We start from the raw sequence: 18,413 nt of genomic DNA, 5'->3' as shown, positions 1-18,413 counted from the left end.
AAGATCGAAAAACCAATCACTAAAATGCACTGCGCAAATGTCTTTTGCTTATATTGGATTTTCAATGTAATACTGATTCCCTAGTAACCATTTAATACATACCGATATTTAATTCTTAAATAATAAAAACAAAATAAAGTTAAACAATTATAAATATTAATAATAGCTTTTTAAATTTTATATTCTTATAATATAAAAATACAAAAAATTATAATTATGTATAAGGTAATTGTTAAAACATATTCTTATAATATTCACTTCGTAAAAGTATACTTAAATAAATAAACTAAATAAGGCAAAACAATGAGAAAAAACTCCATATTTAATAATAATATTAATTATTTAAATAACACTAAAAATAAAACACATTCATATATAACCATGGTCAAGTAAAAAAATATAAAGTAAATTTAATTCTTTTATCTTATAGAAATTTTTTTTTTAAATTTGTATAAATCGAAAGTACTGGGAAATAATTAAATAAACAACAGATAACCACATTATATAAAGAAATTATAAATTTTTGTGGTGTATCATAATGATTTTAATCATTTTCAACAATTGATACTAACAAGGTAATAAATAAATTTAAATAATTGGTTAAAAATAAATCCAATTAAATTCATTTGGTAACAATTAAAAACAAATTAGAAGCATTAGATAAAAATCATAAAATAAATCAAAAAAAAGTTTTTTCAATGTTTTTTTCTTTGTATTATAATTTTATAAATATGTTTTTTGTTTCACGTATGCGTAATTTTTCAAATGTTTCTCTCAGTGTATCTTCTGCAGCATTACGTACTAAAGAAATAGTTTAATCCCTTCTCCGCAGATCCGGAGTGGGCTTCTTAGTCTCTTCTTAGACTTAGTCTGAACTCAGGTCGGAGGCTACCTGCTAAGCACCCAATACACTACACTACTATATTCTGCATATACTCGTAACCCGAAAAAAGCATGCTATCCTTTTCGGACACAAGTTGGCCGCTCTTGCTCGCACTTGCTGGCGCTGTGGGATGTGTTTTGTGTCCGGCTTGCTTGGTCTTGATATAAGCTAAGGCGATTTGAGCAGACGAAAACCGCAGCACCAGCAGCAGCAGCAGCAGCAACGGCAACGGCAGCAGCAAGTTGTTATATTCAGTTTCAGAGTTCGTCCAGTGCTCCTCTCGTCTCGTGAATCCTTTTCCTTGCGTTTCATTTTATTCCATGCTGTGGCATGGCTCTGCTCATTGCTGTTGCCGTTGCTGTTGCTGTTGCTATGATTTGCATATCGTAGTTGCTAGCTTGCTTTGTTTTAATGCGTCTGCCTCTGCCTCAACCTCTCGCTCACTCACTCGTTCTCTCTCTCTGTCTCTCTCGCTTTCGAGGAGTCTGCCTCCGCCTCAAACTCAGCTTCAGCTACAGCTTCAGCGAGTGCCTTTGCCTTTGCCTTTGCCACCTCAGATGCCACCACCATTGCCGAGGCTTGCCGATGTCCGAGCTCTTTTGTCAGCTACCGTTACCTGAATCCGCATGTGCGCCTCTGTCTCTGTATCAGTGTATGTGTGTGTGTGTGTGTGTGTGATACGCGTGTGTGTGTGTGTGTTGCCTATGTCAGACTGCTGCTGCCCAGGATGCCGCCGCGTAAGAAGAAGGCAAACGTTGCTGGCCGAGGCTGGCATTTGTCCTTCCAATCTAAGCTAAATGTGCTGCCCACCATCCACTTGCCACCATCCAACTTGCTGCTTGCTGCTTGCCACTTCTCCTGTTGTCGTTGCCATCGTTCTTGCTGCTGCTGCAGAAAACAGAGAATTTGAAACAATTGAGGCGCCAACGGAGGGACGTCATGGCAGACGCAGCGCAGCAATTTCGACCACCAACTACTGACCACTGACCGACTCGGACTGCATCTACACCGTGCTTACGCTTAGCATAGCTCCTGCTCCTGCTTCTGCCGAAGAGAGATAGCAACAGATAGAGTCCGTCCGAGAGAGAGAGAGAGAGAGAGTAAGAGAGAAGGAGAGCGAGCTTCCCGGGGATGCCGTGTGTGCGACAGGGACAGGCGCTGACTTTGGCAAAAGCTCTTAGCAACGTGCGGCCGAATCCTTCTCAAAATTAAACTATATGCAGCAAGGAAAGACATGCTGCACACACTGCTGCCACTTCGTCCAGTGCGTCCTGCAACCTGCGTCCGAAAACCATTCACCATTCTCGAGTCTCGAGCCACATGCAAATAACGCAGACACATGCAGTTTTTCTTGTATCCTTTCCCCCCTTCTCATAGTTGCAGCTCCTGCTTCTTATGTATTCGCTCGAGCTTTGTTAAGATATTCTTTGCCTCTAAGATGGACGACGCTTGATACGAGTCCGAGTTGTAGCTGCAGCTAGGCGTTAGATACTTCAGCTCATACACATACACATACACACACACAGACCCACACACATACTCACACACACATGTGCAAGTTCAATCAGCTGCTAATTGCACAACGTCCAAAACAGTACATAGCCAGCTAGGATGAGTGAGTTGGCAGCAACTGCAACAGCAACAGCAACAACAACACAGCAACAAGAGCAACTGCAATATGCGATTACTCCTGCCAGGACTCGCACTTGGCAACTGAGATACTCGACGTTGGTTGGACACAGTCGCATCCAGCGCCAAGTGTTTGCATAACTTTGTAGCCTTATCCAGATCCAATGCTAATCCATTACCTCGTTGCTCAAATAATATCTGCAACATGCAGTTTACGTATAAGAAGTACTCGAAATAGCGACCAACTAAGTATTTATTAAGCATTTGCGACTGATCCCTAATTGCAGTTAAACTACTACTCAAGAATATTTTTTGTGTAAGCCAACCTAAGCTTTCTTGTTAAGAAATAACTTTTATTTTTATTTAGTATTTTATATATTAAACAATTTTACACTGATTTGCATCTACCGAGGCATACTACTTATTAATCGTTCTCAAATATGGTTGATAAACTTAACTCCTGTATTAAGACTATGCTTTTTGGAATTAATTATCAATTCGATTAATTATATTCTTCTTTTCTAAATTGCAATGAGTTTACAAATCATTGTGGAAGCTACTCATAATTAGTAATAAGTTAACAGTCTCTGTCTACTATACATGAGAAAGTTACTTTATACATAACTGAAGATTTTAGAGTAGTCCTTACACCACAGGTATACTTTCGCATTTTAAAAAAAATCTAAAAACAAGTAAGAAAGCTACAGTAGTGTGCTCGACTGTGAGATACCCGCTACCTATTTTGAATAAAACCAAATATACCATAGGCGGTACGATATACCAGATTGTCGGCCAAAGCAACTAAGACCCCTAGTAAGTAGGCGATTTTGCCCATACAAAAGAATTTCTTTAATAACTTCCACAATTTTTATCTGGTCGCACTATTGTTATTATTGTATACACTAAAACTCGCAGCTCTAGCTTTAAAATTATGCTTGTTTTTCGATTTTTTTGATTTGTGGGAACGGAAGTGGGCGTGGCAAAGTTTTGAAATAAACTTGATCTGCGTGCAAACATAAAAAAGCTGTCGAAAAATTATAGCTCTATCTCTTATAGTCTCTGAGATCTAGTGTTTCATACGGACAGACGGACATGGCTAGATCGTCTCGACTATTGATGCTGATCAAGAATATATATACTTTATAGGGTCGGAGATTCCTCCTTCTACCTGCTACATAGATTTCCTGCCGGCACAAAGTTATAATACCCTTCTACCCTATGGGTAGCGGGTATAAAAAACAACTTAATACTTTCTAGTCAAGTGAGCTCAACTAAGATATACCCTGAACCAAACTAATTTTAGACCCCTTAGAATATAGAGTATACATAGGTGGTTAATATCATTACATTAATATTTCAAGTTATGGAAAAAATGTAATGTACAAATGGGATGTAAACCTGTAATCTTTCTAATTCTAAGTATTCTAATATTTCACTCCTTAAGCTTTTTTATTAATATCGTTACCATTTCTAGTCAGTTTTCTACTATAAAAGAAGTGACCTGAACTGGTTATGTAAATAAGCGCATTATAGTATTATTATCATTGGATCAATAGTTCGAAAGTGGAACGAACATAAGTTTTAAAAGATTAAAATGTATTCTGACTTCCCATGTGAGTTTACTTGTATACTCTTACAAAATCATATCAAAATCGATTTTATGACTTGAATTCTATAAACTAAATAACTAAAATATCAAACTATATTTTAATATTTTAATCGTGTACTGTTGAAATATGAACTTAGGCAATAAATATTTCTACTGTATTTCATACAGTGTATTTAATCGTCGTTGAATAGAATGACTGCTTTTCTCTCATATTTCTTTTTAAAATCGTCGAAGAAACCAAAAGCAAACCAAAATCCGAAACCGCGTCAGCTTCGATGTCTCGATGATGTTTTGCGATATTCATTCGTTTTCACACCCGATTTCCGAGGGCGACGAACACATAGAGAAGGGAGGAAAGTGTATAGAAGTACTTGGATTGGGATTTGCGAAACGCGATGACGCTGCATCATTGGGATTGTTGCCTTAGCCAGAAATTGCCGACAAGTCGATGCGGCTGAAGAGACTCACTCGCTCGCTGAGATGAGTGTGCTACAGCCAGACAAGTAAAAATTTGCCTTTGTATTGGCCTAGCACAGAGAGAGAGAGAGAGAGAGAAAGACAGAGTGAGAGAGAGGACGAGAGGGAGAAATGCATAGATTTTGAAAGGGTTTTTTCTTGGGTCTATTCTTGGCGTTGTTGCTCTTATTGTAATTGTTGCTGTTGTTGTTTCATTATCGATACTGCACTGCACTGCAGGTAGAGCAAAGTTGGCGACACGGCAAAACACTGCAGAGCGGAAGAGAGAGGAAGAGGATGCCAGAAGGGGTCCTCGAGTGTCGTGTCCTTTGCAGTCCTTTGCACTTGTCGACAATGAAATACAAGGAAATATTGCGGCAGCGATGTAAAGCACAAAAACGCGATTTGGCGCGCATTAAGAGCGCCTCAGAGGAGGCGAAGGAGAAGCCAAAGAACTAGAGAGTGTATGTGCTAGATAGGTTGCAAGGATATGGAAAATGTGCAGGGATGGGGTGTAACATTTGAAAACGACACCAATCAATAATTAATTATGAATTTGTATTTATCTGGCAAATCAATAAAATTAACAATAGAAAAACACACATCAATTTCTCAGTCTCCCCTCTCTGTGTATCTAGTCTCGTCGAAGCCCAGGTAGGAGGGAGAACCAGAGGATTGGAGCAGGAGCATGTGGAAGGGTCACTCTGAAGTGAAACGCAATACAAAATTGCTGAGGACAACCGATGTGTCCTTTGCAGCGAAAGGGGCAAACTCGCTGTCGATTCCGGTTGAACGCACACAATCGCGAATTTTCATCGAAATAGAAAGCAGCAGCAACGGAAGAAGAACAAGAACGCTCGGAAGGGGAAGGGGAAAGAGAAGGGGCAACATGTCGCGCGGTCAGCATTGCCATTGCCAGAGTTACGAGAGTTGCCACAGCCAGCGAAAAGCAGCGTCGTCGTCGTCTGCGACAAACAGGGACAGACGAAAGGACAGACACGCAGACGGAGAGCAGCAGGCGGGTAAGACAAGGCAGAGATTCAAGGCAGCAGAAGGAGCAAGCAGCCGTCGTTCCCTGGCATCAATCAGAGCACAACCCCGCGCCAATTCAGCTAAAATCCGCAGTCGCCACCCGGCGGCAAAGCAATAGCGACGTTGACGTCGCAGCAGCCACAGCCGCAGCCAAGCATCACACATCCTCGAAAGTACCCCATACCACTTCTGGTCCTTCGTCCTTTGCAGCATCACGCCATCATCTCGCATAGGCATCGCGACTTTCAGCGTATGTAGAACTGACACTGACTGACGGACCGTAGAATACGTTGCGGATACGGCTGCCACACACACTTAAACATACACACAATCGCATACAGATGTGAATGTAGATGTGAATGTGAATGTACATCTATGTGCATATGCAATGAAGGCAGCGCACCTCATACAAGCCAAACGAACAATAGAGAGCAGCCCACTTGAGATCAGAGCAAGTGGCAGACGCGGTGGTTCAGAGTAACCTAGCCCCAGACCAGACGGCTCTCCTCGCCATCGCAGACCATCGCAGTTGGTCCAAGCCAAGCCAAGCCAAGTCGAGAGTGCCGCAATTTTGCGTCAAAAGCCCTTTTCCCCTTTCTCCCTCTTTTGGCTATCGCTTGGCCTGCCCTGCGTCATATTGGCACAAAGAAAGACCTCTCGCTGACTCGCCGATTCGCAGACTCGCCGGCAAACTGGCAGCGGCGACTCCTTCAGCCTCACCAGCCAGATAAAAAACTTAGCCATTGGTAGGAAGGAGCAACGAGCTAAGGACGATTCACTGCCCATAAGCTTCAGTTCTAGTTCTGGTTCTGGTTGCTGCTCCTGTTTCTCTATTTCTGTTGCTGTTTCTGGTTCGTGTTTGAGTTGTGCCTCTGGCACTTGGCTCCTGTTTTGCCATGCTAGCATGTCCAGTCGGCGCGGATAAAACACATCACTCGGACTCAAAGTAAACTAGTCGCCGACTCCGTTCACCGTGTGGCCAATCCTCACACCCTCGCCTGCTTATGTGTTCCTTCCTTGCTTTGAATAAACACTCGACGACTTTGCGACCGCATCAGCGTTCTCATCATTTGCACTCGCCGACGCATCGCTTCAAATTCTAGGCGGACTTGCGAAATATCCTAATAATGTTCTTGAAAGTCTAAAATTGTTAATACTATATATTGATTCTTTACTTATTGATTGTTTTAGCGACAGCTAAGTTTATAAGATCACAGATCAATAAAGTTAGCAAATTTCATAATAAGAAATGGTTTATAATATATATGAGATATAAAAAGTGAATAAAATTTGAAAATAAGATATATTCGGTATATTATATCGTTTAGGTGGTACAACACGCTAAGATTGAGGATACAGAACCAATAACTAAATTGTTAAATAAAATTTTGTTACCATTTTTGTTAGTGCAGTTAAATGGTAGATAATAAAATAGTTAGTCCCTTGACTTTTAAGAAAAGTAAATTGGTCTATTATAATTAGTTACCTTCAATATGAAATTAAATAAATTTGCAATAAGTCACATAATACTGACTAAATCCAACATCCTACTAATACAGTATTTATACTATATTATTCCAATTTGTTATTGGTATTATTAGTATTTGCATTAATATTTAAGGATTGGTCTATTAAGGAAGGTCTATTAATCTCTACTTTTAGCATACAAGTAATATTACTATTAATAATATACGCTGTGCTTATAAAGTTTCCAGTTATGGATTAGCAGCGGTTGTTTCTTGCTTGATTAGCTTACTCATCTCGCAGCATTCGTGACAATTTTTAAAGCAGCAATAACTACCCCAGCCCCTAACTACCCCCACACCCTAAGGCAACACCATCACCACAACCACCACCGCCATCAGAGGCAGCCAAGGCAGCATCATCAGCAGCATCGACGCCATAGACGGCACCCCCAACAGTTACTCCCTTGCATGGGTCAAAACATCATATGTGAGATCCCTTTACGTCGCGACATTTCCGTGCCATCGCGAATGAGGCACATTCGGTGCACGTCTCCTTTTCAACCCCCTTGTCCCTTAAAGGACCGACGCTGTCCTGTGACGCGAATGTGAACGCGGAAACTGAAGGTGATGCGATGGCGATGGCGATGACGATGACGACGACTATGCCGGTGGCAGGAGAAATGGCAATGTTCAAATGCGCGAGTGCCATCAATATGAGCCATACGTGTGTCCTTATTTTAAAGGATATTTCACTCTGGGCTAGCTCAACCCCATCCCATCCGGTTTCACGTTGTGTCTCTGGCATTTTGCTCTTGCTTTCTCCTTCTCAGAGGGAATTAGTGTGCTTCACATTAGTAGCGTAATATAATCGCGCATGATGGAGTCGACTAACGCGGCGTAACGTGACAAATATGTTTGATTGCTTGATGGCGCAATACAACCTAAAGATACTCTTCAACCAACAACAATATACTCTACACATATACTCACATTTCATTATTTTATTTCGCCAATAACCTACAAATGAAGTTTTTTCTTAGCTGAGCGTACCCCAAGTCCATGCTAGCACATACCCTACAATAAACGATAGTCTTGAAGATTATCCATCTCCTCGCGACATAGCAAAACTTCGGATTAAAAAACTTAAGCAATGATATTTAAAGGACAAATAGAAAAATGCATTAGAAATAATTTTACTGTTCAATAATTTAATCTGTTTAAATTGCCTATTGAATGTTTTTATGCTCACCACCCATAGGGTAGAGGAGTATTACAACTTTGTGCCGGCAGATAATGTAAAACAGTCATAAGGAGGCATCTTCGACCCTATAAAGTATATATATTCATACAGCCGAGACGATCTAGCCATGTCCGCCTCTCCGTATGAAATACTGGATCTTAGAGACTATAAGAAATAGAGCTATAGTATAGTTTTTATCCGACAGCATTTGTTATGTTTGCACGCAGATCATGTTTGTTTTAAACTTTTGCCACGTCCACTTTGGCCCCATAAATTGACAAAACTTGAATAACAAGCGTAATTTTAAAGCTAGAGTCGCAAATTACGATAGATATGATAATAGCTATAGGGATTTCTGAAAATTTGGTTGCGATCCGATAATAATTGTCGAAATACGTTATTACTAGGGGTCTTAGTTACTTTGGCTGACAATCTGGTACATTTCGCACTCTATAGTATATCTTGAATGTAGTACCATATCAATATACCAAATATACCATTTTAAATATTTTTAGTATCTGGTGGTATATTATTTTGGTATATGTTAAAATGAATACCACAATATGTTGTTCTTATTTAAAATGGGTAGCGGGTATCTCACAGTTGAGCACACTCGACTGTAGCTTTCTTACTTGTTTTGCAGTATATATATTTGTCTTTTTAAAATTACTTACATATGTATGGATTTATGTAGTTTTTTTATTCTCCGTGTAGGAATTAAAATATATTAAATTAGCAAATATCTTATAACATTAAATAAAAAAATGCACTTTAACTCACACAATTTGTTTTCTAGATTAAAATTGTTTCTTTAAATGATATAGCTTTGCTTTCCAGCAGAGTTGACTTTGCAATAATCTGCAGTCTGAAATATTTGCTGGGAGTAAAGAAAACTACCAACGTCTTTATCTTTTGGCGACTCTTTTGATGGGCCTGGCGAAAACGATGCGCATATAATAAGAGGGCCCATGCTGGCGGATTTCTCCACATGCCCACTAAATATATATGTCATTATTAAGAAAGAGACGCGCACGAAAGGTCGTCGAAGGGGTTTTTGGGGTCTTGGAGTCTGGGGTGTGGATTTGGGTTTATGTCCGTTGTTGGTGACTATGTTTCATCATTGCCTGTGATTACGACGGCGGTTTAACGCGTATTACTCGTTGCTGCGATGGCTAGTGTTTATGCCGAGCATCCTTTTGTCCCGAGGACAATAACACTTCCGTGCAGACCATTATCATAAAGGGGTTAAGTCGCTGATTTTCATCGTATGCGAGTGTGTGCTCATTTAAGAACTAGAGATGGGGGGAGCCAAGGAAGAGGATGAGGAAGAGGAAGACGCGGGTCGCAACAGCAACACTCCCAAGCGCAAGTGCTCGAGGATTCGCGCTGAATTTCACCGCTTTGTTTCTATGCGCTCTTCACAAAGATGGCAGCGGCTCATTATGCGCCCCGATAAGCGATGTGCCTCCCACGTGAGTCCTTCGCCTCGGGTTACTAGCATACGGCTGTGTGGGTACTCGTGTATGAATGTTGATGCGGATGTCAATGTGGTTGTGTGCTTGTCTTAAGGGGCAGCAGCAAGCACCATTTGACGGCAGTCGTCGCCTCCTTATGTCACTCGGTATCTATCTCCTCGGTTGTTCAGCGACTGCCAAACGCGGCCACTGAAATTTTTGTCGCGTCAGTCTTTGTTTCCGCCGAGTATTTGCCACCCTTTATGCCAATGTTGTTTTCTTACTCTGTGTTATTTTTTGTGCTGTTTTTCTGCTGCTTTTGGTGCACAATTTTTGCATTTTGTGTTGTCGTGTTGCTCAGATGGACATTGCCATTTGTGTAATTTGAGCCGTGTCCCCCTCCTGGTTAAGTAACCAAGCAGTGAGAGGCAAAGGCGCCTGTTCCACGATGCTTTTGCTTTTGTTGTTGTGTGTTGCTTTCCTTTGTTTTTGTCATGTTCCTTCCACCATTCAGTATTGTTGCCAATGCGAATACTCGGCTTGATCCTAATTTAACACGTTCGAATAACCTTGAAGCGTTTCTTATTTCGCGCCACCGTCAACGGTGCCCGACGCGACATCAGCGGGTAAACAATAAACAGCCCAGTCACAAGCGAGACAGAAACAGAGAGAGACAATGTGTGTGAGAGAGACGGAGAGAGGGAGAGAGGTTTCACTCCGTGCTGCGGATTCAATTAGACGCTGTCGACGGTTTGGCTGCCAGGGAATGGTTTTGACCTCGAATGCCGCGGTGTCTCACATGCACCCCTCACCTCTCTCGCTCTCTCCCTTCTTCCCTTTCTGCCTCTTCCCCCCCCACCATGACACCGCTGCTCCGTTGTGATGACTTTGTACTGCCACGAACGCCTCATTGTGATTCTTATGGCTTCACGGGGATTTTGCATTTCAATAAACTTTCCGAAACGACGCCACACAACGGGGCGCGTTCACAAGGTTTGCACAGAATGCTATTCAACCTCAATACTCCAATCATGTGAAACATATATTGCCAGCCAGCGAAAATATTTAGATGGACATCAAGTTCTTCTATTAATAGATTTAATATCCTAATATTGAAAGAAAATTAATGAAATTAATGAAAACAAGATACCCTTTTAAAAACTTAATTTGAGGGAATCGTATTTAACAAATCATAAAAAAAAATTTCTTTATTTAGTAAAATATTCACTTTACAAAAATACAATCAAAATATTTTCGAAGATTATCACACTCAATCAAAATTATCATGTTGTTATCTTAACAAATAATTATTAGACACAAAATTTCAAGGGAAGTTGGACACTTTTATAATAACAAGTAAGAAATAAAAAACTTTTGGGAATAAATGTTTAATGTAGATATTTTTTTATACATTTTACATTTGTATATTTACCAACTCCACGAGTGATAAAATAATAATAAAATAATGGGACGGACCTCATTATAAAATGGAATCAACTGTCTAAATTAAAAAAATATTTTTGGTTGTATATCTTAAATTAAAGAAGGTCTATTGCAAATTATAAGTTGTAAATGGTAAATGATATAGACTGGGCTATTGATGCTAAGCTCACTCGGTTAATATTATGCATTTAAAAACATAAATCAGTTAAAACAATTTATCTGTGGAACTTATTATACCCGCTACCCATAGGGCAGAAGTGTATTACAAGTTTGTGCCGGCAGGAAATGTATGTAACAGGCATAAGGAGGCATCTCCGACACTATAAAGTGTATTTATTCTTGTTCAGCGTTAACAGCCGAGACGATATAGCGATGTCCGCCTGTCAATAAGAGATAGAGATATAATTTTTTCGATAGCACTTGTTATGTTTGCATGTAGATCAAGTTTGTTTCAAATTTTTGCCACGCTCACTTACGGCCCCACAAAATGACAAAAACAATAATAACTGTGGTTTGTATGGGCAAAAAGATCACTTACTAGAGTTCTTAGTTGCTTTGGCAGACAATCTGGTATATATCGATATACCCAATGTACTATATGGTATAATTTCAGTATTTTTTGATATAGTATTTTGGTGTATTTTAAGAATGTGTTTTGCTTGTATCCAAAATGGTTATCGGGTATTTCACAGTCGAGCACATTCGACTGAAGCTTTCTGACTTGTGTTAATTGAGAAATTGTATTGAAAACCTTTTAATTTATGACAAGAATTGATCGTTGATCTATTGAAGTCAAAGACCATTTCATAGATCAATGATATGCTACAAAATAAAAAAAAATAGTCACAACGACACGGGACATTTTTATTAGACGCAGTGACACCGAAAATCGCATGTCATAGACTATATGACATATAGCACTATATATAATACAAGCATGCCGCACACTTGGCAAGCCCAAGAAGTACAAAGAGACGTCAATGAATGTCCTCATAGGTACCTGGCAAGACCCTCCAATAATGGAAGGACACGCAAGTGATGCTGTTGGCTATTTCGTTACGCTTTATGCTTGCTATTGTGTGTGTCTTTGAGGGTGTTCTGTGATATTTTTCTGGCAAATCGCTGGATAGTGTCGTTTGTTGGCCCGTGTTATAAGGGAATAGTGATGAATGGGACACGGGTAGACATAGACAAGGACAGCAGGGCTAAGAGACATGCGATGCAGCTGCGCAGGTAAATAGTCAGTCAGGTCGGAGATAAGAAAACACAGGACGGATTAAGGATGGGTGCGATTTACAACCTTGTCGCAGCTTGAGACTGTAACAAACTGACACGACGCGTCGTCTATAAAACGCACACCGCAGGACATCCGCTAGTGCAAACTAATTTGTAGAAATCATCTACATATTGCATACACAGTATTACCTAGCGTCTTATACTATGCATATAGTATACCTAAACTATATATACATCGACTATGGTATAAATCTAGAGCAAATCTTTAATTTTGTTCAATTCGTAATTGCATTGAGTTTCTTATAGAAATCGCACTGTATTTGACTCCGTACCAAACGAAATAAGTTCCTTTTCTCACTTCCTGCTGTGCCCGCAATTTCTGACAACCTTTTGCCAAGGTTCATACTTCCTTAGGTAGTTGTAATAGGTGTCCTTTCAATCGCATGCTGCGCAACAACTCGGGCGACAATTCCTGGAATGAAACGTCTCTTTCCCTTTCTATAAGTGTATTTCTTCTAATATTTCGCAGTTTGCGACTTTTCAACATTTAATTATATAGTATATATATATAGCTTCACTTTAACTTTACTAAACTACTACTAAAATGTCATATTCAAAGTATAAATAATAATCAAACTATTTAACCATGGCTATACGCTGGACTCTAAATAATTTTGTGGAATTTCATTTACTTTATAATAAATATATGTAAATATGTACATATTTATAAATATGTAAAGAGCATTTGATAAAAAGTATAGTTGTTGTAGGATCGACTTAGACTTAAAATAAAAATTAAAAAAAAAAAATTTCCTAAAAATATTCGAAAGTTCAATGATTGTGGAACAAAAATATAAAATAATATTAACTGCCTTCATTGAAATAAATTTTTTTAAGTGAATTCTAAAAGTTGAATTTTTATCATATAATAAAATTTTATATTATTGAAGATATGCAAAGGCAGCTCGCTGCATCATCCACAACAAAAACTGCTTGCTTCCACATATGCAAGCAGTTGAAGCAGTGCTCATTATTCTCTATGCTTCCTCCAACCCTGACCGTGTCAATAGACGGAGACGATCAATTGACATTTCAAATATATTAGAGCAAAACAATAATTGAATTAAATTATATTAAGGAAATTAATGTTTTTTATTATTTTTGTTATAAAAAAAACGCTCATCAAGACAATGCTCTGCACAACAAAATCTCTATTTGAAATAAATTGCAGATTACTTTTATATTATTTAAATACAATACATTTATTTTGCAGCCCACTCGCTTGATATCTCCGGATACTCTGCTGCGCAAACGTCGTGGAAACTCCTATGAAATGGCCACGTTGCTGGTGAGCATGCTAATTGGAGCTGGTCATCCGGCAATGGTTGTGTCTGGAGTTGCACGTGGACATACGGTACGCAACGAGCAGAACAATGTGCCGTATCCGTATCCCATCGAAGAGGTCAAAGCCGTTGAGGAGGAGCAAGAGAACGAGGAGAAGAGTGCCAAGTACAAGCTGCGGCCGCTGCCGGACTTGGAGAGTCATCTTGAGGAGGAAATGGCAGAAGTCCATAGACAGCGAGCTGAAGCTCAGAACCGACATGAGCAGGAGCAGTTGCGTAAGCAAATGGCGGTACGTTATTCTTAATTTCTTAGCAATCTGATAAAACAAACTGAAATTCCAAATCTCCATAAAAAGGAAATGGAACTGATGGCTGTCGATCGATATCACTATCGTCGCTCCCACGCTTGGGTTGTGATTATCAACAATGCACCGTGGAGCATTAAGCCAAAGATAACTTACACCGATGTGAACGGTGATGTTGTGGAGGCTCCACCCAAGGGCATTTTCATTGAACCTTCAACGGGATTTATCTGTGAAACCAACTGCAAGCAATACATCCTAGTAGACAGCATCTGGAATCAGTATAACTACTATGTGAACAAGCAGAACTATCAACGAGTCGGCGAGCTGCGTTGGGATCTGCGAGATCTCAACGATTGGGAGCACATGCTGCCCGGAGAGCCGCCAGAGATGCGTATCTACAACATGGAATCGGATGAGAATATTGCAGATGGGGAGCACGATGTGAATGATGAGAAGCATCTGGATGCCATTTGCAATTGGGTTAACAGGCTGCATATTGGATTAGCAGACTATGAACAGCGCTTTCCACGCTCCGAGAAGAAGGTTCAGTATAAAGGAGCTATTCACGAAAGATTCTCACCATATTCCCAACGTGATGGCAAAGTAATGCAGTTGACGGTGTTCGACGATGACCAGTGCAATGAGCCCAAGATGCGCTACGAATATTACAAGAATCGCTTTGATCACATGAAGCATCTTAAATATAACTATGAAACGGATTTGTTTCAAGAACAGTTTGAAAAAGGACGCGATGACAGCTTAGAATGTAAGTTATAAATTTATTATGTCAATGTTTAATGTTGGTTAATAACTACAAGGATTCTTTTTTGTATGCTTATTTTTGTATTTTATTAATTATATTTTATATTTTAATTTAATTTTGAATTCTGTGGATATAAAATTTAAAATAAATTACATTCTCTTTTAGGTATGGAATACTATTCGGACGTTTCGCAGCCTAGGAAGTTGTATTTCTGCGCCAACTCTAGACTCGACTCTTTGGAAACGGTGGATCTGAATCCAGGGTTAATTATATTGCACTATAAGGACCGCTCTGACAATTGCTGGTATAAAGAGTTCCAGTTTAAGCCCAATGGTGGAGTGCTTAAAGTGCGTATATAAAATTGCATATTGTCAATGCTTAGAGTTTCTTATTTCCTTCTGTCTATCTCTATACTTGTAGAAAGTATTTGAGAGGTTTCACAAGAACGAGGAAAATGATATTGGCACCAACGATTTCGCTAGTCGTACATTCCTGTTTCAGCAGAACAAAATTATACTCAAGTTCCATTACACTTTTGGCGCCTTGACTGCCACCACAGTGGAGTTTACAAAGCCGCCCAAACCGGATTATGGCAAGGAATTGATTTATGATGAGAAGCTAACAAAAATATACAGGGTGCGATAGTCCTAATAGCAGTAAAGTATCCGGTTATTAATGTAAGTTCTTACAGGCGAATCCTTTGGATCCAGTTCGCACTAATCTCGAGTTGTACAAGATTTTGCTGGAGCAACTGCAGGCAGAGGATCAAATACGAAAGCAGTTTGAAAAGGTTCAAGACGATGTGAACAACATCTTTGATCTGCGACGATGGGAAAAACAAGAGCCCAAGCTAAAGTTCAGTCTTTTCGACCCACTTCGCAATGGAGCCGCCAGAGAAATTAGAATGCAATTGGTACTTCTTCTTTTCAGCTTATTTAACACAACGATTCTAAATATATTTATCTATATTTTACAGTATGAGCAGGAACAGCAGCATAAGAAAGAAATGGCTAGTAAGCCAGCAGATTTCTTGGCTCCATATTTGATACCTTACAAGGACCAGGAGCAGTTGACTCAAGAACAATCCATGGGGGCATATAATGCCTGTCTAAACGATTTGAAAACTCGCTTTGTTGTTCTACTCAACAATCTGCAGCGACAATATGAAGACGTAATATATTTCAATTGAACTTACCCCTATTTTGACTTATTCTCACACATCATATTGATTTTTCAGCTGACCAGCGAGGCAAAGTCCTTGAATCGTTTCCTCAACAAGTTTGAGAATCAATTCGACAACTTTGACTACAATCGACTGGTACAACAGGCCAAGGACTTGGAATTGAGAAAACGTATGGTACAACAGCGTCTGACTCTGACACATCAGGATTCTCAGAAGAAGTACGAGTGGGTTAAAGCTTCCCTGCTGAAGGATCCACGACTCAATCTAAAGGGAGAAGAAGAAAAATCATCCGACGACTGAAAAACTTTTAAATCAGTTTAAGACAACTGAGAAACTCTTAAGCTTATAAGAAAATTTTGTTTGAGATTTGGGAAATGTTATTTGCAGCGTGTGAAAATTAAAATTCAAATAAAAATAATTAAACTTGATTTTCTTACCCATGCTATAGAAATATTAGCTTAAGGTAGTTTAACAATTAAGACAGGAGAAAAATGTGTGTATAAATTCTATGATATAGCTTAAAAACTTAATAGAAATAAATTATTTTACAAAACTGTCAAATAATGCTGATAGGTGAGTATAGTCTTTTATCTGAAGATATACAGTAAATCATAAGTCTAAATATCAAACGTTTTGCAAAATAAAAAATATCTTAAAGTTAAAACAAATGAAAAAAGTTACGATTGGTGTAAATCAGTTTGTGCATAAGATGATCTTATGTAGACTAAATACTGAGCAAAGTCTAGATAAACAACAACAACTAGAAAAAACTTTAATAGACTAGAATAATATGTGCTGTAATATAATATTTCTCAGTTCTAGTTTTCGCCTTCGTTTTAGCATTCAAAGTCCAAGCAAGTCACCACCGCGAGAATATTGCGTCCAGACGTAGGCGTGGATAAATGTCGAACGGTAGCGGATACTCGAACAGGAGAAGATGGAGGAGTGGATAGGGTGGGTTTGGAGGCTGTGTGTGGATGGGGAAGGGATGGGGGTTGAAGAAAGTATGTTTAAGTGGATTCTAAAATGCGAATGCCAATTTCATGGTCTTGCATCACAACAGCAACGCGGACAGCGTCGTCGCAAAAGCAGATTCGACTGCCAGAGAGTGAGTGTATGAGTGTGTGAGTGCGAGGAAAATTCGTTTCAAAAGTGACCGTCTGAAAATTGGACAAAGTGGCTGCCGCGGCCATGTGTGTGGGTTCAAGGCATACAATAAGGCATACAAACATAGCCGGAGGCAGTAACAACAACAACACCAACATCACAGACCCACACTCACACCCTCGACTCTCTGCTTTTCTCACTCTCTTATACACACACACACACACATACACAAACACACACTCGCAGTCGCAGTCGCTGTCGCAGCGAAGCACGTCACATAAGCACATGTGTGAGCGGCCTGAGTCTGAGCCTGAGCTCGACGGTTGTCCGTTTTTGGCGCTATACTCAAACCCAACCCCAAACCACCCACCGTCTACCTACACACACACACTCGCACACACAGAATATACACATTCATGTCCACGGCCACGTCCCACATCTCGCATCTCGCAGCTCGCAGCGCACATCTAGCAACCCACGCACACTTTGAAGCGAACTTACTTACATATACGATGTCAGTGTCCGTCCATCCCCCATCGGCGGCGTCTAAATTGCGTTTGTCCCTTGAAAGAATCGTCCTAAGATGAAAGTGCTGTCCCTTGTCCGCCAACCGTCCGTTAGCATCGCTGAAAATTTGCTCGTGGCATGAACACATGTGGCGTAATTTCGTCGCAGATTTTTGTTCGCTAACTGGACAAGGAGATTGTATGCACTGCAACAAATTTCGGGCGACTTATTGGTACATATTTTAAACTTTTAAGATAAATACTTGTCATTATTAAAATTACTATGCTTACAATTTCATTTATTATTTTATTTTAATACTATTGAACTAGTAACTTTTAAGCTCATTCGCTTAGTCAACTATTTTGTATCATTGAAGTAAACGCACAATTTAGACGCACTCAGTTGATGTACAAGTGAACTTATACTTTAGTTGGGATGGGAGTATAAGATCACGTATAAGTGCTTAGTAGTAGAAGAAAACGGTTAAGTAAATAACATTTGAAATTAAGACAGTTTAAGAATTATTATTTAAATATTACATTTATGTAATTCTGACCAAATGTAAATGTAGGAAATGTAGCACAATTATAAAACTTTGAATATTTTGTTTAGTAGGAGACTAAATACGAAGAAAAGTAAAACAATCTTAGAAGATTATTGTACAGTATAAGACTAAGCTCAGATTAGACTTTAAAGTATAAGGCTAAATAGGAAGATGTAAAATATAAGCATAATCAAAATAGTGAGTAGAATCGTA

At 39.4% G+C, this 18,413-nt stretch overlaps 1 protein-coding gene across 2 annotated transcripts in view; it reads left to right on the top strand.

Moving 5' to 3' along the window:
- The window catches only part of LOC132785446 (coiled-coil domain-containing protein lobo), a 34,423-nt gene extending 17,964 nt beyond the window's left edge, over nt 1–16,459 (top strand). For both annotated transcript variants that reach the window (XM_060791554.1, XM_060791553.1), the window contains 7 exons: nt 13,722–14,081; nt 14,148–14,862; nt 15,025–15,206; nt 15,280–15,495; nt 15,551–15,772; nt 15,836–16,030; nt 16,097–16,459. In XM_060791554.1, the coding sequence (XP_060647537.1) occupies nt 13,722–14,081; nt 14,148–14,862; nt 15,025–15,206; nt 15,280–15,495; nt 15,551–15,772; nt 15,836–16,030; nt 16,097–16,342 (2,136 nt within the window). In that variant the 3' untranslated portion in view covers nt 16,343–16,459. The remainder of the gene's footprint in view (nt 1–13,721; nt 14,082–14,147; nt 14,863–15,024; nt 15,207–15,279; nt 15,496–15,550; nt 15,773–15,835; nt 16,031–16,096) is intronic.
- Nucleotides 16,460–18,413: the final 1,954 nt, after the last annotated feature.

The sequence above is a fragment of the Drosophila nasuta genome, chromosome 2R, assembly GCF_023558535.2.
Source record: "Drosophila nasuta strain 15112-1781.00 chromosome 2R, ASM2355853v1, whole genome shotgun sequence".
Lineage (NCBI taxonomy): Eukaryota > Metazoa > Arthropoda > Insecta > Diptera > Drosophilidae > Drosophila > Drosophila nasuta.
The sequence above is the reverse complement of the archived record's forward strand: the minus strand, read 5'-3'. Positions and strand labels throughout refer to the sequence as shown.